The following is a 25,419-nucleotide window of genomic DNA, read 5'->3' on the forward strand; positions in this document are numbered from 1 at the left end:
GATAGATGCAGGGACTCCAGAACCCTCTGCGGAGTGAAGAGACTAAGCCGGTGTCACATTTGAGCTGTGTTCTTAGCGGGAGGGGGAAGAGGAGGAGAAAAGCTACCAGGAGGAGGCGGAGCCTCCGGGCCAGCATCAGCTTAGTGGAGGCTGGAAAGGCTCTCCTCTTTCCCCTCCCCTGTTGCCTGCACCTGGCTCCTCCCCGTGTTCGCCAAGCTCCCCTCCCCCCTTCCCCAAGGACAATCTGCAAGGAAGACCGGGCGGAGGAGAGCTAAGACTGTAAGGCAAGAGGGGCCCTTGGGTAAAGAGCGAGGGGAAAGCTGAGGGCGAGGTGGGAATGAACGTGCTGGGAGGAGGCGGTGGGGAGAACAGAAAGGAGCAGAAGGGAGAAAAAGAGGTGGCATGGCATCAGAAGCAGGAGCTGGGGCGGGGGATGGGTGAAGAATCCTAGCCCCTTCGCTCGGCTTGCACGCACTGCCCCTTTGCCTGGAAATCACGGATGGGTGGGTGGTGTTCGGACCTAGTGGCCCTCGGCTGCCCGACTCCTACCCTGGCACTCATCCAGTTCAAATCAGTGCACCTAGGATGCTGCCTCCAGTATTTCTCCCTCCCGCGTGCTTATCTCCGCACCTGCGATTTTATATATAGGTTTTAACATCTCTGTTTCTACGTGTGTGTCACTGTTGATCTGTTTATTCACGAATCTGCTTGCATATCTGTGACTGGTGCCTCTATAACAATTTTAGAGAAGCAGGAGAAGAATTTGAGCTGCATTTTGCCGGTCAGCACTCCTAACCTTCCCCGTTTATGATGAATTCTCTCCCTCACTGAAGCCTCTGTGGGTGGAAGATCCCTGTATGGGTTTCTGCCAGTGATGAGCTCCCAGAGTGACTGAGAAGAAAAACACTCAGGGAAAAAGGGATCAGCATAGTACTCATATGTTTTGTTCTTTTCTTTCCAAAATTTTGCCTTCCTATTTGCAACCACTTAGTCTTTCTTTTTTTTTTGAGAACTGCAGAAATTTGCACAGGAACACTCTGGTTAAATAGGAGAGTGTTTCTATCTATGTGTGTATGTATTCCTCTCACTGTCACTATCTGCTTTCTTAAGTCCTATTTGTATCTGTATGTGTTAGAAGTAGAGGGAATATAGAGGTACATCTGTATCCAAGCATATTTTTAAATTTTTCTATATTTGTGTGCATTTCCTGTTGTTTGTCAGTTCACTAATGCTTTTGATAAGAGTTTATTGAACTCCTGTTGTTATGTGCATAGACTTCTTTAGGCTTTGGTAGGCCATGGGAGAGTTTAAAACATGAACATGATCCACCCCCCACCCCCCCCACCCCCCCCCCCCCGAGGAGTTTTCAGTCTAGTTGGGGAAATGACTTTAGCAATCATTAGTCCAGGTGTCTGCAGACTTTTTCTCTTAAAGGCCAGATAGTAAATGTTTTAGGCTTTGCAGGCTATCGGGTCTCTGTCACAATAATCTCTTCTGCACAAAAGCAGCCATAGATAATATGCAAAAGAATGTGAGTGGTATGAGCACTGAAATCTGGATTTCATATCATTTTCACATGTCATGGAATTGTTTTTTCAACCACTTAAAATGTAAAAACTTTTCTTAGAAAAATGTGAAAACTTTTCTTAGTTTGCTGCCATACAAAAATGTTAGAAGGGCTTGATTTGGCCCGTGGGCTGTAGTTTGCTGACTCCTTATCTAGTCCAACCTTTTCAGTACATAAGAAGCAATTAAACTATCACATAAAGTAGTAATTAAGTGCTAAGTGAATGATCTGGTTTCAGACAATATGTGATTAGAGGAGGTCCAGTAAGAAGCCCTCCTTGACCTGTGGTAATCAGTGAGGGCTTAATAGGTTTAACAGGGATGTGACTAGGAAGGGCCGTAAATAATGGAGTAGGATATTGATCTGTGGAAAGAACCAGGGTGGCCTTCCAGACAAGTGATGCAGTGTGCACAGGCACAAAAGTGGGGAGGAACAAAGAAATGTTCAGGTGATCATGGAGCAGAGAATTCATGGGAGCAAAGGTTGAAACTCTAGGCAAGAGTTAGATCATGGAAGTTTGAATGCCAACCCAAAAAGTTTGGGTTTATCTGTCAGCACTGATTATATGTAGCATGTCTGTGAATCTGTGTTAACAGCACTATGTATGTTTCTGTTTGTTTTTCTTCATGAGTGTCTCATTGCATGTATTTGATTGGCATGTGTGTGGATCTGTATGTGGATGTGACCTATGTCTTTATCAGCAGCTACCCTGATTGCCCTGGGTTCACAGCAGAAACATGAGCTGTATTTAAAGGTCATCAGCTCCTGTTTGTGTGAATGAATCCTCCCTTCAGTGAGGCCTCAGGGGCCTATGACCTTCCCATGGAGGTTTATTTTGTGTCTCAAATAGAGTGGAGAAGGGAAGCACAAGCAGAGGGGGACCAGCTATTGTAGTAAGCAATTCAGGTGGAAAGAGGCAATGAGGACAAAAAGGAAGAGAAGGATAAGGGAAGATAATAAGAAGGAAGAATAATAGGGTTTGGTAACCGTTTTGATTCTGAGAGTAAAGAGGAGATAAATTTAAAAGATAACAGATTTTAGCCAGATAACTGGGAGAGTGATGATTCCATTGGCATTTTTATGGATACAAAAGTATGTCCTTTGTTTTCCTTTGAGAGAGATAAGCCCTAAAGACAAAAATAGGAAGGTGTTCACATGTCATGTGTACATATCTGTGTATATGTGGCACTGATTTTGTGTTACTCTTCCCATTTGATAGTATTTAGTGTGAGGAGCAAGGCCTGAAGATAAAGGATCAAGAGACGCTCAGGAGGCAGAGACCCTGAGAGGGATGGGAAAAGCCAGAGAAAGTCCCTAACCATTCCTGAGCCTGAACCATTATTTTGCCCGAGCTCCAGTGTGCCTCTATAACCTCAAACTCCTGTTCTAACTTAGCCCAATTCCGTAACACCCAACCCTAATCTTCACCATAACCCAACCTACCCTTGCTTTTCTGCTTCCACTTTGCTAGTTTTCAGTGCCCCAAGCCTCATCTGATTCCTATCCTCGGCAACAGCCCTTCCCTTCATTAAAAGGGAGGAATCTTTGAGGCTAACTTAACTTTTTCCTTTCTCATTTCTGTTCAGTCACCCACCCTTCTCCTTGACCTTAGCTCATTCTCCAAATAGGCTCCAATTGGGGTGGGAGGGATTAGAGAGGATTTTTGCAGTCTTGGGCTTGATTTCTGTGACATTTCAGCTTGTCACTCTGTGGGGTGTGGCTTTCTTCTGGAGGAAGTCCAAAGATCCCAGGCTGCAAAGCTCAGACTCAGTGTAGTGGGAGAGCCTGACTGAGGTGGCTCTAGCCAGTCTAACAGAGCCATCCCCTGAGCTCATAGCACCTTGATCCAGCTGTGTCTTAACTGGCCATTCTCTTGAATTCTAGAGTGGATCATGACCCATGAAGACCACCATGAAGCCAAAACCCTGGGGGTTGGCAAAGCCATCGCCGTGTTAACCTCCGGTGGCGATGCCCAAGGTAAGGAGGAGGGCCCAGCCTGGGGAGAGACAAAAGCCATGGCTTGGAGGCTGCCTTGAATTTTCTCACTTCCCTAGCCCGTAGAACAGAGCTATCCTCCTTAAGATCCTCCTGCTGTAGATTCACACTGGAATCTTGGGCTTCCCTAAAACTCTGTTAGGTCTAAGTCCACAAGTGCTTTTGGATTTCATTTGCTCTACTTATTCACTTAAGTCTCCATAAATCTTCTTTCCACATTTCTCTGAAGATTTGGGACCATTTGGTCCTTTGGTACCTGGAAAACTGGTGTTTTCTCAAGCAACATTGGAAAGAAATAGACTAAAGAGATAAAATTGTTGAGGGGGCAGTAGGTGGATTCACTTCAAGTATGTTGGAAATGATGGGGAAAGGAGGAGATTTGGCATTGGTATTTGGTGGGCCCTAGTGAATCTTCAGGTACCAGTTCTGATGTCTGCAGAGCTCCTGCACTGACCAGGGTCAGGTGCCTCACTCTTACAGCACAGTTCCTTCTACTAGGCGCACTTCTGCGTCATTCTGTCATTCTCTGGCCTCTCCTCCCCTTCCATTCCTTTAACCCTTGAACAAACGGGAACAGCAGCAGTTAATCAGTACATATCCAAGGGAGTGGGGCAGAAAGCAAAGCCAGAGAGAACGGGTCTCTGGGTTGAGTCCAAGAAACCTAGGAGTCAGAAATATCAGGTATATGGAAAGATGAAGTGGCAGATAGGGGATGTGGTGTTTTTTTCTTTTTTTTCAATTTATTATTTATTTATTTTTACTGTTTTCCCTCTTTGATGTACGTTCTTGTATATCGTAATTTGTGATATGTTGAAGAGAGGCAGAATTTCTTTGAAAGGGATACTAGGACATGGAGACTGTGATGAGGAAAAGAGAGAAAGAAGGGGATCTCAGCTAACCTCCCCTTCCCTCTGCACCACCCTCCCTAGGCTTTCCTAGACTTTGTGTCAAGCACCCACTTTGTATAGCGCCCTGTCCTGTGTGTTGTGGAGAAGTTGATTTCCTTTGGGAACTTTAATGAGGAAAGATATCATACATTACTAGAATTCTTACGTAAGGCACATAAATAAAAATAATCACGTGTGTCTTAACCAAGTAGAATCCACTTACGTAATGAAATGATAGGCGTTGGTTGGATTAACCAGGGAAGACTTCATGAAAAAGATAGATTTCAAGAAACTGAACTCTTCATTTAAGTAAAGTGCTTAGAATAGTGCATGATGCAATAAATGCATTACTAATTAAATAAAAAGTGAATTGTTGAGCATCTGCTGTGTGCCAAACAGGATGGTAGGCACTAAGGCTACATCAGTGGAAAAGTCACACATCATCTTTGCTCTTATGATCCTTCTTATTAGTATATTAGTTAAGCTAGACCTTAAGTATATTTTAAACTAATGTTTATAATTGTGATATGTATTATGACCAGGAGAACGCTATAATGAGGAAACAGAGGAAGGAGGGCACAGAGGCCTGAGTTTAGGAAGAGTAGCCAGATTAGGAATGCAGAGCCCTCCTTGAGGCTGTGGAGACTGCTGACTTGGTTTCTGTTGCTTCTCTCTCCTCTCCTGGAAAGAATCCCGTGCCAGTAATGAGTTCTTCAACAGGAACTCTGAATGTTGATCCTAAAACCTTGGTAGGATGGCCTGTGGAATTGGATTGTCAGATTAGGGGAAGTGAGAGCCTGCTAAAAAATCCGGATGAAGCACACAGAGTTATGCATTTATGAAAAAGTAGAGCTTCCTGGAGAGGGAAGGAGGTTAAAAAAAAAAAAAGGTCTAAGATTTAACGTGGGTCCAAGAGCAGCAGAGCCCTCCCAGCTTCTGATCCTGAGCAGAGAGACCCTCTTATTCTAGAGATGCCCATCACCCACTTTAAGGGAAGGATCATCTTCTGTGGAGGCAGGGGCTATTGATAAGCTCATTTCTGGAGGGCCCAACTCGACCAATGCCTATGGGATTCTGTGACAGGCACAGTGTACCCAGGGAAACACCCCACTGTGAATCCCCATAACATCACAGGTGCATGTCAGTAGGGACTGAGAGTTGTAGAGGATGGAATTCTAGGGAGGAAGGAAGCAAAACAGAAAACTCCAAGTAGAGCTGAGAGGTCCCAACTGAAAGAGCAGCTCAAATGCAGAAGTGACCTTCCCGGAGATAGGTTTGAGGGGCCCTAGTTCTCACAGGGAAAGGGCACAGAAAGGTTTTTCCCTAGAGGCTGTGGGCCACATGGGAAAGTGAGGTTGGGCTCTGTAAGATCAAGAGGGGCCTCAGCTCTGTCATTCCCTGAACTTAGCAAGGCTAGTAACCTCTTAAAGTAGAAGAGTGGCCAGAAATCAGACATCCTGAACTCAGAAACTGGGCTGATTAGATACCAAATCCTAACTCGCTTTCCAGCCCAGAAGTGGTCCCAGTCCTCTTAAAACCATGCTACATTTGGCCTTATGAAATCGGCATATTCTGCTGGAGAGGACCTCAGTCATCTACTCTATCCCTCTGTCTTCAGACAGGCAGTCCATTCCAAATGCATGTTTATCCTATTTTTAAAGGTTCATAGGAACAGGATTCTATTCCCTCTCTGGATTGCTGTTGTAGGATTTACAATTTTTAATTGCATATCCATCAGAAAGTTTAATTCACATCTAACAAACATTTGCTCCTCATGTCCTTTATTTCTTATTTAATGTTCAGTTAGGGTAGAAAGAAACTTTTTAGCAAAAAGGTAGTGACCAAGTCATACATTGTTTCTTCTTCTATCTCATGTCATAGAGACCCATCACCCATAGTTCTCCCTAAAGCCTCTTCCCAACAGGCTGTAATTGGAGACTCCAAAATATGTGCTCCTGATGTTCTCCAGAGCCCCTCCTGGCTGTACCCAGAGTACCCCCTGGATGGTGCCTGTAATCTTATCCTTCATCTTGCTTCTAATAAGTCAGACAGCTGCTCATAGAGGGTTATTTAGGGCAATATGGAGCAGCCAAGGACTGGCCTGGGACCAGAAGAGGCCAGTGATGAAGAGGCCAGTAGGAGAGCCCAAAGAATTGCTGGGACTTTTTAGTGTAAGCTATCTATACAGCCCAGTCTGTGATTTCTAGGGAACTAGGGGTTTGAGACACAGGCACAGAGGCACAAAAGGGGTCCTAAAACTTGATTTCTAGGGAAACACTCAGATATCCAATTCAGAGGCAGGAAGGATGACCTCTGGAGGTTGATACGGTTGAAGTGAGAAGGCAGAGGGAGGAGAAAAGAGAATCTTCTTATGGGATTTTTCTTCTGCCCAATGGATTTGGATATTTCCTGTCCACCATCTGTTGTTTGCTTTACACTTAAAACCTTTTAAGTGATTTGTTTTCCTTAAATGTTTTCTCCCCTACCCTTGCTCACCTCTGGGAGCAGGAAACAGCATTCCAGCCTATATTTTTCAGAAGGTTTTTTCCTTACTTCTTAAGATTACAGATTTATATTCTGGGACTCCAGGTATCCAAAAGAGAATCCCATAGGCCTTGTGAAAGTCTAGAAAATAAATAAACAAACAATAGTTTCATATCTGTTCTGATCTTTTTAAGTTGAGTTTATTCATCTTTCCTAAAGCACTGATGGCTTTGTGTTGACTCTAACCTTGTAGTTTTTCATACACACAGGCTTTTCCTAAAGCTTCTGAGAAGCCCCCTTCCTTTACAGATTTTTGTTTTGATTCGTTTGATTCGTTAAAGTCCTTCAATTAGACTTCTAGACTTCATGGGGCTTTGCCTTAGTGATGTCATAAGTAAGTTTTGTTTTTTTTTTAAACATCTTTATTGGAGTATAATTGCTTTACAATGGTGTGTTAGTTTCTGCTTTATAACAAAGTGAATCAGCTATACATATACATATATCCCCATATCTCCTCCCTCTTGCGTCTCCCTCCCACCCTCCCTATCCCACCCCTCTAGGTGGTCACAAAGCACTGAGCTGATCTCCCTGTGCTATGCGGCTGCTTCCCACTAGCTATCTGTTTTACATTTGGTAGTGTATATATGTCCATGCCACTCTCTCACTTCATCCCAGCTAATCCTTCCCCCTCCCCGTGTCCTTAAGTCCATTCTCTACGTCTGTGTCTTTCGTCCTGTCCTGCCCCTAGGTTCTTCAGAACCTTTTTTTTTTCTTTTTTAAGATTCCATATATATGTGTTAGCATACGGTATCTGTTTTTCTCTTTCTGACTTACTTCACTCTGTATGAGGTGAGTAAGTTTTGACATCAGTGCTCACCAATGACCTCCTGTTGGCAAGCCCAACCTTCTAGTCCTCACCTTAGATCAATTATCAGAAGCATTTGGCAATGTTCCCACTTCTTGAAACTGTCTCCTTTGGCTTCCAAGACATTGCTAAGTCCTGGTTCTCCTCTTGCCTTTCTTGCTAGTTAGTTTTCATCATGGAACCCCTGTTAGTTTTCATCGTTTTAGTTTAGTGTTAGTTAGTGTTAGTGTTAGTTTTCATCATGGAACTCCTCTTTCTCTGCCCATTCCTTCAATGTTGGTTTTCCTCAGGGTTCCATTCCTTGCCCTTTTCCCTTCTAATTTTACATATTTTCTTGAAACAGTCTCTTCCAAGTCCACATCGATGTTCCAGAAGAACTTCAAACTCAATAGATCCAAATATAAATATATCACCCCCACCCCTACCTTCCCGAACCAAAACCCGCCTCTGCTCAGTTAACTGCACCACCGTTTTCCCCGTGGCCTAAGCCAGTCACAGGACATCTCCTCCTTCCTCTCCAACACCTTGAAATCTAATCACATGGCCGATTAGATGGAAGTCCTGTTGCTTCTGTTTCCTAGGCGTCTCTTGTCCAGTATCTCTGTTTTGTCCTAAATGCCACTCTCCCAGTCTAGGCCCTCATCGTTTTTGTCTAGGCTGCCATCTAAGCCTAGTGTCACTTCTTTCAGTCTGTCTTTCACGTTGCTGCCAGAGTGATGTTTCTGATACCTAAATCTCATCATGTCCCACCGCTCTCAAAGTTCTTCAAAGATTCTCTGTTGCTTGCAACTTTTTTTTTAAGGTTACAGACCCCTTTAAGAATCAAGTGAGGGACTTCCCTGGTGGTCCAGTGGTTAAGACTCCACGCTTCTACTGCAGGGGCTGCAGGTTTGATCCCAGGTCCGGCGGGGTACGAGGATCCCGCATGCCGTGCGGTGCGGCCAAAAAAAAAAAAAAGAATCAAATGAAAGTTGTGGACCTTCTCCCAAAAGAAATGCCCGTGCCCACAAAGCTTTTCATATAGTTTCATGGGGTTCATGGATTCCCTGAAACTATCACCCATGGATCCCCAGTCAAGCCCTGGCCTTCAGAATAAAAGCCAGACTTCCTCACTGGGCACACAGGTGCCTGCCCATCTGTGTAGCTTCATCTCGCCATCATTTTACATTTTATTCTTTATAATACTGAATTTCCTAAGGTTATTTCTTGACCCTCACCTTTATTTGTGCTATTTCTCCTGTCTATAACACTCCCCAAATTCATCCACCTAGCAAAAAGATTTGAAAGGAAATTATCCTTTAGGCCTCAGGACAAATGCTGTCTTTTCTGTATCACCTTCCCTAGCTTCCTCCTGGCAGCGTAGATGTTCCTTTTCCTTGTCCCCCCTGCACTTTGTACAAATCCCCTCCATATGGATCCAATTTAGAATAACACTATAATTCTTCCCAAGTCTTGAGGACCATTCCTGAGTCCTTTATCTTTGTATCCCCAGACTCTCTATCATTCCGTGATGCATCCCCAGTGCCTACATAGTGTCAGGAACATGAGAGGTATTTAATACATATTTGTTCAGTAAGTGAATGAACCTTCAATTTAATTTGGAGCTTGTCGCCACATAATACCAACCTTTGTCAGCCTACAAACAAACAAACCCGATAGAATCTTTTTGATTCTATTCCATTCCAGATAGCTTTGGATAATGCAATAGTTTGTTATGGATTTTAGTCTGCTGCTGCAGATTTTTCCAGTTACTGACTTCTCTAGTGCTCACTGGTGTATGATGTTTCCCCAGGTAGGGTTAAGGACCATATGAATAGATTTGAGATTGAAACAAAAATGTGTAATGTATACAGGGGTATCTGAGGGATGGTGATTAGAGTGGTTCACGAGAAGCTGACCCATCGCAGCATCACCTCCTCACGTTACAAGGTAAGACAGCGTTGCCAGGATCAAGACCCAGGGATGTCTCACCAGTGAGGCTGTGCTGAGCACAGTCAGCAGCGGCATTGTCTCTGCTGTGGAGGTCTTCACAACCATGTGTTGTGTGTTGAGACAGGACAGCTCCTTCCCATACTCTTGGGAGAGAGTTCTTGTCATTGAGTAGCTACTAGGAGAAGGATAGTACTCACATGGGAAAAGGAGGAAAGGCTCTCCTCTCTGTTTCAGCCCTAATTGTTTCTCCCAGTGGAAACAGAATAATTGGCAGCGTGATTTGTAAGTTCCTCATACACGTGTTACACACAGGGTCACAGGAGAAGATCAGCGCGGGAGAAGGAGAGCATAGAGTCTCCACGAATTCTGTCTGCACACTTGGTCACAACCTCTTCTGGTAGTTTGGGAGCCAGAGAATCTCAGTGTGTGGTGCACACTGGAACATACACCAACTCAATGACACTAAAAAGCTGTGTGTGTGTGTGTAGACTGGGAGAATCCGTCAGCCAGTAATTGTTGTGCTCAAGAACAGCTTGTGAATGGTCAGGTCACTGAGCCCCAGAGAGCCATGTCTTTGTCCTGAAAAGCCTATACAAGCTGGAGACCTAGATTCAATGCAGAAGGCAAGGAAAAGCCTCATACAGCCATTGGGATTAGCATGGAGGTCAGCAGTGTTGGTTTAGACATTTAGGATTTGGATTAAAAGCTGAGCTCGTCCTAGTTCTGTGACCTCGACCTCTTTGAACTTCAGTTTCCAAATCTGTAAAATGGAGGCAACTCCAGAGCTGTGGATAGGATTAAATGAGTTGGCAATCGACAAGCATCTAGCAGCATCTAACCCCACAATAAGCATTCAAGATTATTATTCCCCAGATTGCCCTGGCAAGGAAAGGTCTTAGGAAAGATGGGGTTTTGGGGTGAGGGGAGAGGAATGGAGGTAACTTGTGCTATATTAACATCGAATGAAGTAATTCAGTGTTAGTGGGGAGGCCAGAAGAATTGGATGAGAGGATTCTAGATTCAGAGAAAAGCCTTAGAAAAGGACTGTCTCAGATCTTAGAGTCCAGGGCCGCTTTTCTTAGGATAACCTCTCTCTGACTCTTTCCTCCTTGCAGGTATGAATGCTGCTGTCAGGGCTGTGGTTCGAGTTGGCATCTATACTGGTGCCCGTGTCTTCTTTGTCCATGAGGTTGGTTCTCTGCTCTGCTCCCCATTATTCTTTCTCTGGTTTCTGCTCCCCCTCCCCACTCTCTTTCCTTACCTCCCAGTTACGTTGCTGTGTCTGGTTAGTCTTGGTTCCCTGTCTTCACAAGTCACCCCTCCCCACTCGGGGCTCCAGTAATGATGGTGGGTCCCAGGGATCTGCAGGCTGGGTCCTCGTGTTGCCTGTTCGATTTAAAGTAAGAAGTAGCTCTGTCTTCCCTTTACCTCCCCCAAGAGAAGAGAAGGTGAAATGAGTTAGTATGTCATAGCAAATTCAATACATCCAGAGACAGAGCCCTAGGAGGGACAGAGCCCTAGAGTCCCACTGTGTTTCTGCAGTTTGCCTTACTTTCTGAGGTTCTAAGTCCTCTTTGGTTCCCTCCTCTCCTTTTCCTCTCATCCTTTGTCCACTCTTCTTTCCATAAGGTCTGTCTGCCTTTCTTCTCTCAAACGTTATAGTCTCTTATCTTTTCAAGTCACATTTATCTCCCTTCCTCCTTCCAACATACCCTTCTTTTTTTCCTCCATTGTTGGTTATCAAAACTATCTGTCATCTAGTTCCCCTGGGAGGAAATGGGATGAACCAAAAATAAGAGGAATCAAGATCAAATATTAGGAAGGGCATTCTGATGTTTAGAGAATGAGAGAAACTAGAAGAGGGTATTGAAAAAGCTGACGTCTCCTTCCTTGGACTGTGTTATTCTCAGGAGCACCCAGGCGTCAGTAATGGGAGGCGGGATGGGTGACTTGATTCTCAGAGAACCTCTTCCCAGGGACTCTGTCTTAATCCTGGGAGTTTGGGGGAAGCCTAGCAGAGGCTGAATGGGTGTAATGTACCCCACAGGGTTATCAAGGCCTGGTGGATGGTGGAGATAACATCAGGGAAGCCACCTGGGAGAGTGTTTCGATGATGCTTCAGCTGGTATGTTCCAGAGGATTCCTGTCCCGTGTTTGTCCTGTCCTTGTCTCACCCCCACTTGGATTGGGGCTCATGGTTTCCTGAATTCCCTGCCATGGGGTTTGATGAGAAGGGATTCTGTGACCAGAGAGGGGCTATGTTTGTCCTTTACTCTTTACATTTGAAAACATCACCCTGGTTTCTTGGGGCGGGATGGAGGATTGGGTGTGTGATCACAGGACACTTTGCTTTTTATAGAAAGGTCATAGGCAAGACTTGAGGAACTGGCACGTAACAGGTCCTGCTCTGGGGTCACAGGGAAGGTCAGGCCCTGAAAATAACCTCACCAGAGGACTGGAGCCAGAGCCAGAGTAGAGCTGAAGTTTGCCAGTCCTCATGTGATGACGATGAGGTGACCTGATACCAGACCTTTTAAGGAAGGAAGGAATCGAGAGAGCGTTTTAGAGTTTAAAGAAAAATCTAAGATGATTTCGATTGTATCCACAGCCCTTTTTGCTACTTTCTCTACGTCATTCTATACTCATCTTCTGATTTACTGAAAAATCTGCACATTACATTTGTATCCTCATTCTTTACCTCAATGCCCTAAAAAAAAAAATCCCTGGGAAGAAATGTAATGAGCAGCACTTTGTGAAGGTTTTATACAGGCAATGGCGCCTCCATAAATTGGTCTGAGAATGAGCCATAATTCTCCATCAATGTCCCCGAAGTCATGGGTGCCAGGAGTGCATATGATTTGTGAAAACCCTAAGTGTACTTTCCTCTCTTGGGGTATCTACAAGCTCCTGGGGATTTAGGGCTCTCCATATTCAGAGCTGTTTTTCCTGTGAATGCCTGGGTCTTGTGGTTCCTCCCACTAGCACACAGATCCCCAGGCGCAAAGGGGAAAGGATTAGCGGTGCCTTGTCCCTGTTGAAGTCACTGCTGCTGCTTCTTACACGTCTAAGATGAGAAAGATGGAGATTATTTCAGATGCCTACAGATATGTGTGTATTCCTAGTTCTCTTTAGGACAGTCACAGTGACAAAGCCTTCAGTGGAATGGGCCCATCTTAGCAGTCTTCTAAGAAGTGTAGCAGAACATGGGAATGACCCTGTGATACTTCAGCCAGCACCATCTCGCCTTCCTTTAGAAGGGGCCAGAAACAAAACAAAACAAAACAAAAACCAACTCAGTGAACTACAAGGAGGTTAAAAACAGGGAAAGCTATGGGTAGGCCCATGCAAATCAAGCTGAAAATTAAGATAAAGTGAACAATCTTGAATGCAGTCAAAGGAGTTAGTTAGGCAAATGAAATAGAAACGTGTCTAAGGCAATCAAGACTCGCATGTCTTCTATTAATGGCTAAGCTTGTATAATTATGTACCCTCTGACAACAGAGTTAAACATCAGTATTCGTGACTCTGGAATTTGAAACTCATGTGAACTTCATTAATCCTTTTCATGAAGAATAAAACTTTAAAACCACACACACACACAAAAGAAGGGGCCAGTGACTCTTCAGGATGTCAGGGAACTTCCTAGGGAGCCACGTGGTGATGCCAGCCCATCACAGTGTTGGGATAGGGCAATCTCAGCATGTTGAGCCCAAATTTGGCCATGTCACCTGGGGAGCTGACTCCCACCTCTTCCCCAAAGGGAGGCACGGTGATTGGAAGCGCCCGGTGCAAGGACTTTCGGGAACGAGAGGGCCGGCTCCGAGCTGCCCACAACCTGGTGAAGCGCGGGATCACCAACCTGTGCGTCATTGGGGGTGACGGCAGCCTCACCGGGGCTGACACCTTCCGCTCTGAGTGGAGTGACTTGTTGAGCGACCTCCAGAAATCAGGTGAGACGTTGCTCTCATGAGTGTGGTTTCTGCGTATGTGCACACACACCCGCCTTTCCCTCCCATGGAAGAAAACTGTTGCCCAGACACAGAGGGCCGTCTTTGCCCTCTTTTGTCTGCCATTGTCAACAACTGCCATTGGCTGCAGCCCCTTCCCTCTCCAGTCACCTGCTCCCTAGCATGCCAGGGACCTCACCCAGTGCCTCCTGCTTTGCTTCCCCTTGTCAGGTAAGATCACAGTGGAGGAGGCTGCCAAGTCCAGGTACCTGAACATTGTCGGTCTGGTTGGATCAATTGACAACGACTTTTGCGGCACTGACATGACCATCGGCACTGACTCTGCCCTGCACCGGATCATAGAGATTGTAGATGCCATCACCACTACCGCTCAGAGGTGAGGGCCCAGTGGGAGGAGGCGTGGGAGGACGGCGCTGGGACAGACCAACCAGCTGGGGACTAGAGAAGATGAAAGTGCTTGAGCTATGGTGACTACAGTGACCAGTTTTCTGGGACTAGAACATTGTTTTTAACTAAAAATTATCCCTAGAGCACTGAATTGCACTGCTCTATAAATGCCATAAGACTTGCGTCTGGCCGCTATCTACCCACTGTCCAAATGTGTCGCTCTGAGGTCTTTAATACCTGTGGGGTCTCCTAAATGATTAAAAATGATTGGTCTAAATGATTTGTCTACAGACTGAGACAAATCCAGGGAGCCCCAAACCTCTCCAACCATGTCCTAGAGATTGTAGCGGTCATTACGCCACTGCTCAGAAGGGCAGGGACTCGGGAAGCAGTGCAGGAGAATGGGAGGGCGGGGGCGGGTGACAGTCTCCTGCAGGTTGATCCTGGAGGATTCGAGGTTAGTGGAATCCTCCCTCCGCTTCTTTTCCCTTCGCTCCTTCCCTTCCCAGGCCCCCTCCTTCCCAGGCACAGAGCCTCAGTACTGACACCTTTTTCTGTGGTGTTTTCTCAGGCCTGGGACACCCTGTGGCTAAAGTGTTTCCCCTGGGTCTTCCAGGTGTCTCAGGAGACCTGCTGGAAAGCCCACAGCATAAATGCATCTCGCCGAGCGCTTCCTTGGCCTCAGTGTGGGTGGGGGCTTGGTCCTGGCCATAGGGCCACTTGGACTGTGTAAGCCCTATGTCTGTCTCTTACAGCCACCAGAGGACATTTGTGTTAGAAGTGATGGGCCGGCACTGCGGGTAAGATCCCCCACCTTGCCTCGTTTACGCCTTGGACCAGGCAGTGGCCCTTTCCTCTTCCCCGGGGAGTCCGGGGAGGCGTCCCAGCGGTGGCACCTTGGAGGTGTACACACTTGGGGTGGCTGCCTTTCCCCGTCTCCAGCCAACCTCCCTTACATCCCACACGTGCACGGGTGAAAGAGCAGACGGTGCTCTGAGATGGGGAGCCGCTGTGGCAGGTGAGCGTGGATAGAAGGGGCTCTTCAGGGACAGAATCTCGCTGATTGGCTGAACCAGTGGGGCTTGTCCCCTCGCCCCAAGAATGAAACGGCGGCTCCTCAGACCTTTCACCGGCTGCGGGACTAGGGGTTGTCAGGAACGGGAGAGGCTGTTTGTGGAGTGTAGCTCCTGGCGTGACGCTTCTGGCTCTCGTCTCAGATACCTGGCCCTTGTCACCTCTCTCTCCTGTGGGGCCGACTGGGTTTTTATTCCTGAGTGTCCGCCAGATGATGACTGGGAGGAGCACCTCTGCCGCCGGCTCAGCGAGGTACCGGCGCTTTACTTCGCCCTTTGAAAATCCCTCGCCCTGTTCTGCTGCTGGCCCCTTTCCTGTCCCTCAGTTTCATAACACTGACCATGTTTTCCTTTGTTCTTGACCAGACAAGGAACCGTGGTTCTCGTCTCAACATCATCATTGTGGCTGAGGGTGCGATTGACAAGAATGGGAAACCAATCAGCTCAGAAGACATCAGAAATGTTCGTATGAATGGAGCCAGAGAGGCCTTGACACCTTACCCACCCTGGCCCCATTCCCTGGTGGTTTCTGAGTCTCCCCTTAGTCCTGCACATCTCTCCCCAGGTTTCCTGCCCCCTGGTTTCCTCCCACCTAGGAATCATTACAAGATAAGAGGCTAAGTCATCCTTGGTTTATCTAGGTCCCTGCTTGTTTAGGGACCTTGACTTTAAGTCTAGGTCCTTGACTCTGTATCTCTCTCTGTCCCTCTCTTGATCCCTTCAGCTGGTGGTCAAGCGTCTGGGATATGACACCCGGGTCACCGTCTTGGGGCATGTGCAGCGGGGTGGGACACCGTCAGCCTTTGACAGAATCCTGGTAAGTCATGGGGCTCTGGGGCCCTCACACCGTGGAACCCTCAACCTGCTGTCCTTTCCCAGCAGGACAGTGCTTCACCAGCACAGGGGCTTCAACCTGCTCATGCCACCCTGCCACCAGACTCTGGACTGCAGTGGCCCTTGACCCATTCCCATGTGCTCAAGAGTTCTCTTTTGTTGCAGAAAATGATGGGAAACGATATGCTCCCCTAAGGTCTGATATCTTAGAGCTTTGAGCATGAGTGAAAGTATTAAGATCTAACCTCAGATACTCAGTTTGTACCCTCTTATCCTACTTTCATCAGGAAGGGACTATTATTCAGCCCCAGTAATCCCCTTGATTACTGTAGTGGATATGTTTCTCTGGAACCAGGTAGAATCCTTGGGGTTCTGGTGGCAAAAGGATGAAGAGTCATCAAGCTTTAGACAACATCTGGGTCGGGAGGTAAAGCCCAGTGAGTTTTTGGCCACGGTCCTTAAATGTGGAACTCAACTCGTGATTTGGAAAGGGCCTTGAATGCCCAGGTTCTCCAGGCCAAGACTAGATGGGGAGGCTTGAACCAGACTGTCTCTGCTCCCTGCAGGGCAGCAGGATGGGTGTGGAAGCAGTGATGGCTCTTTTGGAGGGGACCCCGGACACCCCAGCCTGTGTGGTGAGCCTCTCTGGTAACCAGGCTGTGCGCCTGCCCCTCATGGAATGTGTCCAGGTGGTGAGTACTGACCCCAGCCTGCCTTCCTGCCAGCCCCAAACCCGTCTCTGAGCTCGAGCTAATGGGGGAAGAGAGCAGCTTCCGAGGCTACCAGGGCGGGAGCAGGTGGAGAGGTGGCGCAGCACAGGAAGGGACACGTGGGGAAGGCACACGATGGGCTTTGTGCAGGAGCTGTCACCTCTCTAACTAAGCCTCAGTTTTCCCATCCGCCAGATGTTGCTAAAGAAGATGCGAAGCTCTACATCCTACCTAGTAATGAGACCCATGCAATCTCTCTCCAAACTTATTAAAAGCAGGGGAATACTATTAAGGTCTGGCTGGGTAGCTTATCCCTCTCTCTGATTTCTCCATTGAACATGTTTCTCTGAACCAACATGAGGTTACTGAGAAATGCTCACCTCGAGGGTGAGTATAAGGACTGGAGAGAAGACATGTAAATGGTCTGGAAGATGCTGAGTGCTCAGGAAGTGGTGGCTCTAGTTATGGAGGAATCGCTCCTCTGATACCACAGGGCAGAGGCTGAGGCTGGGAGCTCAGGGGTCCGGTTGATTCTCAGGGCTGGCTCTCCGTCTCCTGGCTGCTTCTCTCTGAGACTTGGGAGTCCTAATTACCTACAGCCCAGACAAGCTCCAGGCTTGCCTGGAACCGTATCTCTAAAAGCCCCAAGCTGAAGCCCTGGCTCGCAGAACAGAAAGCAATAGTTGGGAAGCACATGGCAGGGATCAGCCTTTCCTCCTAACTGGTTACCTGCAGGATCGTCTTCATTTAGTCATTAGTTTACAGGCTCCTCTGAGGCTGGGGCCCTGGCTGTGGAATGGAGGAGGGTGCTATCTTATCTGGGTGTACTCCTCCACTCTGCCCGTCTTCGAATAAATAGAGCATAGAATCAGCCCTGTTCTTTTGCTGCTCATTACTCAGAAAATTAAGGAAAACAAAGATACCTCTTCTATGAAAGTTTGGGGGGCATAGAAAAGGTGGGGTACAGGATGGGCAGGATCCAATCACAAGCCCAGAGATGGGCAGGGTCTCAGTGTGGGATGGGAATCCAGCGCTGCAGAACCCTGCCCTGGAGTCTGACTGTTGCCGTGCTCCTCCCTCAGACCAAAGACGTGACCAAGGCCATGGATGAGAGGAGATTTGATGAAGCCTTGAAGCTGAGAGGCCGGTGAGGAAATGACCAGGAGCTCACTAGCTACAGAAATCTGATGCCACAATGAAGCCAAAAATCGACGTAGCTCCAGACCCAAAATAGGAGCTTCTGCTTTTTCCTCTTCTTATTGTCTCTGCAACAGTTTCTTCTGAGAATTAGTTGTGAGATGACCCAAGAGAGAATTAGTTGTGAGATGACCAGGTGTCTCAGTTCACCCCAGGGATTCTCTCCCTGGCCTTAGCCTTTCATAGTCTGTTATTTCTATATGTGGACCCAGCTAGATCATAAGTTTCTCTAGGCGAGGGGGGAAGAGTGCTCAGGGAGTGTTTGGTGAGTTAGTGGCTTCTTTGCAGCCCCGCCCAGTCCCTGCTCGGGGCCCAGTTATGTCCTTAGAGGTTTGCCCTGTGGAACTTCACGCTGGGAGCAAAACTTCAGACCAGATCCCCTTGGCTGCTGGCCTCGGGGAATGGCCTGGAGACACCGCCCCTCTCTCCCTCCCTCTCTCTCTCTCTCTCTCTCTCTCTCTCTCTGTACTTTTTTAGGAGCTTCATGAACAACTGGGAGGTATACAAGCTTCTGGCTCATGTCAGACCCCCAGTATCTAAGGTACTGGCAAGTTGCTCTCTCCCCTTATTCTCCCATTATGAAGTGCTACCCTCAATCCACACAACCTACTTCTTTGCCCGCCTGTAATCTTCAGTGCTGAGTCCTAGACCCCACTAAGATAATTTTCTCTCAGTCACCCCAGATATAAGCCCGTGTTCTTAGAGTGCCCTGAAGGTCTCTAAGCCAAGACCCACATCCAGTTTAGGGCTGACAAGATAGCATGCAAGGAATGGGAAAGAAGGCTCATGTGTTATTTTCTCTGGGCAAATCTGGAATAATCACATCTAAGTGTATTTGAGCCACCTCTTCCATTGGCGTAGTGGTTCTTAATATTTACCATATACCAAAATTACCTGGGTTGCTTATTAAACATGCATATTCCCCTCCCTCAGAGGGGATTCAGATCGGGGGTAGTGTCAGGAATATGCAGATTTAACAAGCTCCCTGGGTGGATCTGATACAGCAGGTGGTCCAAGGATCCCACATTGGGAAACACTGCTCTGGAGGGTCTCCTATTCATTTTGCAGTGATACCTGGGATCAGAGAGCACAGCTTTATTTATTGATCTGTGATGAAGACATCTGCTTCCCTCCTATGGGGGAGGGGACAGGCTGTGCTGGCGTTCCCTGGGGGAGGGGTGTGCTGTCAGGACCATAAGGGACTCAGAGTGTAGCTCCCCTTACTGACCTGTCCCCCTCCCCCTGCTGTCCCCTCTTTCCCCTTTCCCCCTCTGCTTCCTTCTCCAGAGTGCCTCTTACACAGTGGCCGTGATGAATGTGGGGGCCCCGGCCGCAGGCATGAATGCCGCCGTCCGCTCCACCGTGAGAATCGGTCTCATCCAGGGCAACCGAGTGCTGGTTGTACACGACGGCTTCGAGGGCCTGGCCAAGGGTCAGGTACAGGGATACAAGGAAGGAGGGCACTTACTTTGGGGCCAAGGAGCAGTGCAGTGAGAGCACCGAGTCCTAACCACTGGACCGCCAGGGAAGTCCCCAGAACTTTTCAGTAGCAAATACTGCAGTACTATATGATCCGGGGTTGGTTGGATCCACGAATGCAGAGCGGTGGATGTGAGAGCTGACTGTCAAGTTACACATGTACTTTTGATTGCGCAGAGGGTTGGCACCCAACCTCCATGCTGTTCGGGGTCAGCTGTATACTATGTGTTTTTTCTGTACTAACGGGCGGGTGGCGTACACATCGTGGACACACCGGGCAAAGGGATGACCCACGTCTTGGGTGGGATGGTGCAAGATTTCATCACGCCACGCAGAAGAGCATGCAATTTAAAAGCTGTGAATTGTTTATTTCTGGAATTTTCCATTTAATATTTTTGGACTGAGATTGACCGCAGGTAACTGAAAGCTTGGAAAGTGGAATCACAGATAAAGGGGGACTACTGTATTTAATTTTAGGGCAGTGGGAACAGGCAGGAGCCACTGAAAGGAACCCTTTGCAAACAACGTGTCTGATTTAATTCTCTGTCCCAGAGTTCAGCACAGGGCCTGGTGTAATCTAAGGCGCTTAAGATTTGTGAATGAACAGAAAGGGGAGGAAGTTGAGTGAGGTGGGAAAAGCTGGTGCCTGGCGTTCCTCTGTCCGGGCAGGTGGGTGTTGGGGCAGGGTCAGAGCTGACGGAGTTGTGTCAGGCCACGAGGCGGACCTGTGCGACCTTTCCCTGCAGATCGAGGAGGCTGGCTGGAGCTATGTTGGGGGCTGGACTGGCCAAGGTGGTTCTAAACTTGGAACTAAAAGGTCAGTGCATTACAGGAGCACTTCCTCCTAGTTGCCCTGAAAGGTGGGCCTTGGCACGCGGGCGTCAGTTCATCCGGTCAGGGTCTGCCTGACCAGTGCTGTCTCTGGGTCCGCTCCCCCGAGGCTCACAGTTGCCTCATGAGGGCAGACGTGCCAATCCAGACATCTCTTGGCAGCTCTGGCAACTTAGAGCCCCAGCGTGTATCCTCGGACGGGGATGAGAAAGTGGGGTAGGGAAGGGGGCACAAGTTAAAGTGCCTTCTAACTGTAGCGTTTCTCTCCTTCAATTTTGCTGTCTCTTCCCCAAATTCTATTCCCCTCCCCCTGCCCCAATCAACTAGAACTCTACCCAAGAAGAGCTTCGAACAGATCAGTGCCAACATCACCAAGTTCAACATTCAGGGCCTTGTCCTCATCGGGGGCTTTGAGGTGAGTGCCCCCCCTTTCTTCCTACCCCCCCCCCCCGCCCCCGCCTTCCCTCTCCCCTCATTCCCGCCCCCGCTGCTCTCGTCTTCTCAGGCTTACACGGGGGGCCTAGAGCTGATGGAGGGCAGGAAGCACTATGACGAGCTCTGCATCCCGTTTGTGGTCATCCCTGCCACGGTCTCCAACAACGTGCCCGGCTCGGACTTCAGCGTGGGGACTGACACGGCTCTCAACACCATCTGCATGGTGAGGGCCACCACTGCTTCCCAGCCTCTGGCCAGGACTGTAATCCCTGGACCGAGTCTGAGCGTAGAAAGTGAGCCACTTGTTTTGTACCAACCAAGTGGCAGTGTTAGAAGAATGCTTCTTCAAGCCCCGGCATTTATACACACTGCCTTTAACCGTACATATGGTGTCCATCCTCCACGCCTTGTGAGTCCTCTCACCTAGAAAGGCATCTGTACTCTGCATATCAAATGATTTTTCCTTTCTGAGGTCCTACAGCCTAGTTCCCCTACTCCGAGCAACAGGAGGGGTAGGGACAGCTTCCTTCCAGGGGAGGAGCTCCACGCTCTGCTTAGCAGACGTGCCTGCTGTCCCGGAAGGCAAGCGCTCGATGAGGCGTAGGGGCCCCGCTGGCCTGGGGAGGATGTCGCTCCAGAGTTGGGGGATGGCAAGGGCCGGCGAAGTGACAAGAATCACACCCCTGACCGTGTCTTTCTATGACCTGTTGTCTTTGCAGACGTGTGACCGCATCAAGCAGTCAGCGGCAGGCACCAAGCGCCGGGTGTTTATCATTGAAACTATGGGTGGCTATTGCGGGTACCTGGCCACCATGGCGGGTCTGGCAGCCGGGGCCGATGCTGCCTATATTTTTGAGGAGCCCTTCACCATTCGAGACCTGCAGGTAGACGGCTGCCGAGAGCCCCTCTCCCCGCCCCAGTCTCTCCCCACTGTCCCCACAGCGACCTAAGCTGTGAGAGCCCAAGGCGAGGACAGAGCTGATGTGTGGTCTGTGTGTGGAGTCCTAGAAGGAGCACCGGGCGGGCATTCTCTGGTGTAACCTCCCGTACGTGGCCGCCACTCCTGTTGCTGGAGCATTTGTTTGAAGGGTGGTATGCAGCTAAGCACTTTACGTGCGGTTTTGCATTTTATTTTCATAACAGACATGCAAGGGAGCTATTATCTCCATATTACAGATCAGAAAGGTTTAGTGAGGTTACAAAACCTTTCTAAACTTTGAGTAGGCGGTTTAACTGATTGAGAAAGTCACACGCCCACCCCCCTACCCCCCACCAGCTTTCCCTTGCTACCAAACCGGGGTCCTCATTCCATTATTTGAGGGCATACCTTTATGATCCTCATTTTCCAAGATCCCCGTTCACTGGAGGGAAAAAGAGCCACAAGGTGGAGGGCCGCAGGCTGAGGGAACTCCCTAATCCAAGGGCCCAGCCAACGCCTGCCTGCAGTGGAGGGTGACCTTTTCTCTCCTTCACCCCCAACTCAAAGCCCAATGAAGGGACTGCTTCTGGGTGAATCACTGCTGTACACGGACGGATGCAACCCGGACGCAACCCGTTTAGAGACCTACACGGAGAGAAGGGTCAGCCCTCGAGGGAGGGAGAACTGGAAACCCCTGAAGGGGCCGAAAACTGACAGTTGCCACGCTTTGTCCAACTTTCCCTCTGCCTGTTCTGCCTGTCGCATCTGGAGTCTTAATTTCAGTCTGCACTGACCTTCTTAAAGGGCTTAGGCACGGTTCAGGCCCTGGGCTGTAAATAGCCCTCTTCGTGTCCCTCTCCCTCCTGCAGACGCCTGGCGGGGAAGAAGGGATCTATGAGCCTGCCCAGCCGGATCCACTCTCAGCCGGGCTTTGGATTTTCTGTTTCATTTTCAGGTGAACGTGGAACATCTGGTACAAAAGATGAAAACAACTGTGAAGAGGGGACTGGTGTTAAGGTACCTACCTCATCCCCGGTTTGCTCCTAAGTGAAGAGAAGCAATAGTCAGGCTTTGGCCCTAGTCAGACTGCATCCGTGCCTGGGACACCCTGAGGAGTCTGGATACAAATGGAGAGCGCCTGGACCGCGGGGGGAGATGGAACCGGGAGGGGCAAAGCTGACCAAGGCAGAAGGCGGGTGGAGGGAGGGGGACAATGCCCGGCACAGGCTTCGGTCTCTCCTGCAGGAATGAGAAGTGCAATGAGAACTATACCACTGACTTCATCTTCAACTTGTACTCTGAGGAGGGGAAGGGCATTTTCGACAGCAGGAAGAATGTGCTTGGCCACATGCAGCAGGTGCGGAAGACACGCCATGCCCATCACCAGACAGCCATAAATAACCCCCAACAGTCACTGAATCTCCCAGTAGCCTCTGACCCGCTGGAGGCTACTGGGGCTGCCACAGAGCGTGGGCCTGCAGGCTTTTACAGCCACAGAATCAGAAATCTTTACCTTGGAAATGGCCTTAGACATTCTGTGGTTCATCCTCTTTATTTAGGGCAGGGTTTCTCAACCGTGGCACTCTTGCCATTTTGAGCTGGAAAAGTCTTTGTGGTGGTTCTGTGTGGCGTAGGATTGCTTACTTAGCGGCATCCCTCTGCTCTTACTCACTAGATGCCAGTAGCACAGCCTCCCCACTTGTATGACTGAAAAAATGTCTCTAGACATTACCATATGTCCCCTGGGGGGCCGAATCGTCTCCAGTTGAGAACCACTGCTTCAGATGAAGAAAATGAGGCTCACAGAGGAGAAATGCTTTTTCCAGGGCCACTAGTCAAGCTGGAATGAGGTCAAAATGAGCTGGTCCAGTGCTTTCGCCACCACAGCGTGCTGCCTTTTGTGGGGAACCTGTGAGACGAGTACAGGCACCTTGCTAGGGTTGGGCTCCGTCTCTACTAACTGGAGTTTCAAGGAGAAAGGAATCCCTTTCTATCACCCACATTCAATCCCCACCCAAGGCAGGCCTCACTCACAGATGATACTAGTGGTCTGAGGCCTATCCCATCCCAAATGTCCCCGCAGATGCCTCTTAAGCATTGACCTTTGACCTTTCTATATCCACAGATGAATTCACATTATCTCAGTTTGAATGGGCTTAGCAGCTCCTGCAGGAATGGGGTACTATTGCATAAAGTATGAAGACCTATTTTCTGTTTTTCCTTCCCATTTTCCCACTTCTGCTTTGTTCAGAGAAACTGTGCACCATGTTTTATATTATTCTGAGGTGCTACCAAGAGCATCCAAATTGGGTCACAAGGAACACTTGTGTCATTGATGATGGTGACTGACAGAAGCTGCTAAGCTAATGAGGGGCAGGGAATTGACTGAATGGCCAGTAAGACTAGACGGAAATGAACAGGGTCATGCAGCTATGGAGCTGGAAGAGGCGACTGTGAGACCAGTCATCCGCCTGTACTAATTAGTTACTCTGAAGTCTGATAAACGGCCAAATACACTAGGCCAGCTTGCCCTGGTTCCCGGCCCTGTTTCAGGATTTCCTTTCATAGTTAGACTTCTGGATTCCTATTTCTGGTTATAAACTTTTCTCTGTGTATTCCCATATCTTTGCCACTTCATTAGAGCCCTTCCCCGTGTAACTTTTATGATTCTTTTTCCAGGGTGGGAGCCCAACTCCATTTGACAGGAATTTTGCCACTAAGATGGGTGCAAAGGCTATGAACTGGATGTCTGGGAAAATCAAAGAGAGTTACCGTAATGGTAGGTGGGGTAACAGGGTTGCCCTCTTCCTAGAAGCTGGTTCCCAGTATAGAAGCTGACTGACCATCCCTGTTGCAGGGCGGATCTTTGCCAATACCCCAGACTCGGGCTGTGTTCTGGGGATGCGTAAGAGGGCCCTGGTCTTTCAACCCGTGACTGAGCTGAAGGAACAGACAGATTTTGAGTGAGTACCTCTACTTCCTGCGGTGGTTCCCTCCCCGGTAATTTCAAGATCTACCCTTCCCAAGCTGCTCACTCTCCTCAGTCCTTTTCTTTTACGAGTAACACCTGTAGTCGTACCTACTTCAGATCTGATGCCCAGGCCCCAAATCCAGCCTCTTCTGCTCAACTTCTTCCCATAGCCTTTGATAGAAGTTGATTGGGGTGCTAAAGATTAAATCATCATCTACCTCGTTCCTCTGTAGGCACCGCATCCCCAAGGAACAGTGGTGGCTGAAGCTGAGGCCCATCCTCAAAATCCTAGCCAAGTATGAGATTGACTTGGATACCTCAGAGCACGCCCACTTTGAGCACGTCAGTCGGAAGCGGTCCGGGGAAGCTAAGGTCTAAACCTCTTTGCAGTGAGAGGAACGGATCGTCTGATCATGGTCAGCTCACCCCGATAGATCCAAGTCCATGCATTCTCAAGTGTTTCAGCTCAGCTCATTTTCAATTAGGTTTCCTTTTATTCTGTAACTGCAGCCATGGTCAGCTCTGGCCAGGGAGCTGGGGCAGGGGGCAGTAAGCATAAGCTCCTTGTAGGTAGAATTTATCCTGACTTCTGCCCCGGCTTCATGTGTCACACGAGGCTGGGCTCCTCTAGTGCTACTGCTCGATTTCAGTTACTCGGTTAGAATTTTCCTAAAAATAAGCTTTATTTATTTCTTTGTGATAACAAAGTCTTGGTTCCTCTACTACATTTACGACAGTGACAAACCATAACTACACTAATAAATGCCAACTGGTCACTGTGCTTTTGGTTCTCCTGTTATCATCTTCACAAGTGCATTCCTATCAGCCTCAAGCACCAGACTCTGCCCAGCGGACACCTAGGAAAATGCAGCCCATGCGCTAACC

General features: G+C 48.4%; 1 protein-coding gene across 3 annotated transcripts; it reads left to right on the forward strand.

Annotated features, from left to right (window-relative positions):
- Window positions 1–189: 189 nt before the first annotated feature.
- On the forward strand, window positions 190–25,315 carry PFKM (phosphofructokinase, muscle). Of its 3 annotated transcripts, none has more exons than XM_059935771.1 (23): window positions 190–279; window positions 3,452–3,544; window positions 10,846–10,919; window positions 11,778–11,855; window positions 13,491–13,680; window positions 13,909–14,074; window positions 14,841–14,885; window positions 15,303–15,411; window positions 15,525–15,620; window positions 15,883–15,975; window positions 16,559–16,684; window positions 17,785–17,849; window positions 18,377–18,440; window positions 19,187–19,336; window positions 20,125–20,195; window positions 20,537–20,624; window positions 20,715–20,867; window positions 21,364–21,528; window positions 22,519–22,580; window positions 22,809–22,920; window positions 24,243–24,342; window positions 24,421–24,526; window positions 24,768–25,315. In XM_059935771.1, the coding sequence occupies exons 2-23, from the start codon at window positions 3,460–3,462 to the stop codon at window positions 24,910–24,912; spliced, it is 2,343 nt and encodes a 780-aa protein (XP_059791754.1). In that variant the 5' UTR covers window positions 190–279; window positions 3,452–3,459; the 3' UTR covers window positions 24,913–25,315. The 3 variants fall into 3 exon arrangements, with proteins under 3 accessions (XP_059791754.1, XP_059791755.1, XP_059791756.1); XM_059935772.1 differs by having other exon boundaries at window positions 213–284; XM_059935773.1 differs by lacking the exon at window positions 190–279 and adding an exon at window positions 284–301.
- The last annotated feature ends 104 nt before the right edge of the window (window positions 25,316–25,419 follow it).

This window comes from Balaenoptera ricei, chromosome 10, assembly GCF_028023285.1.
Source record: "Balaenoptera ricei isolate mBalRic1 chromosome 10, mBalRic1.hap2, whole genome shotgun sequence".
Classification (NCBI taxonomy): domain Eukaryota; kingdom Metazoa; phylum Chordata; class Mammalia; order Artiodactyla; family Balaenopteridae; genus Balaenoptera; species Balaenoptera ricei.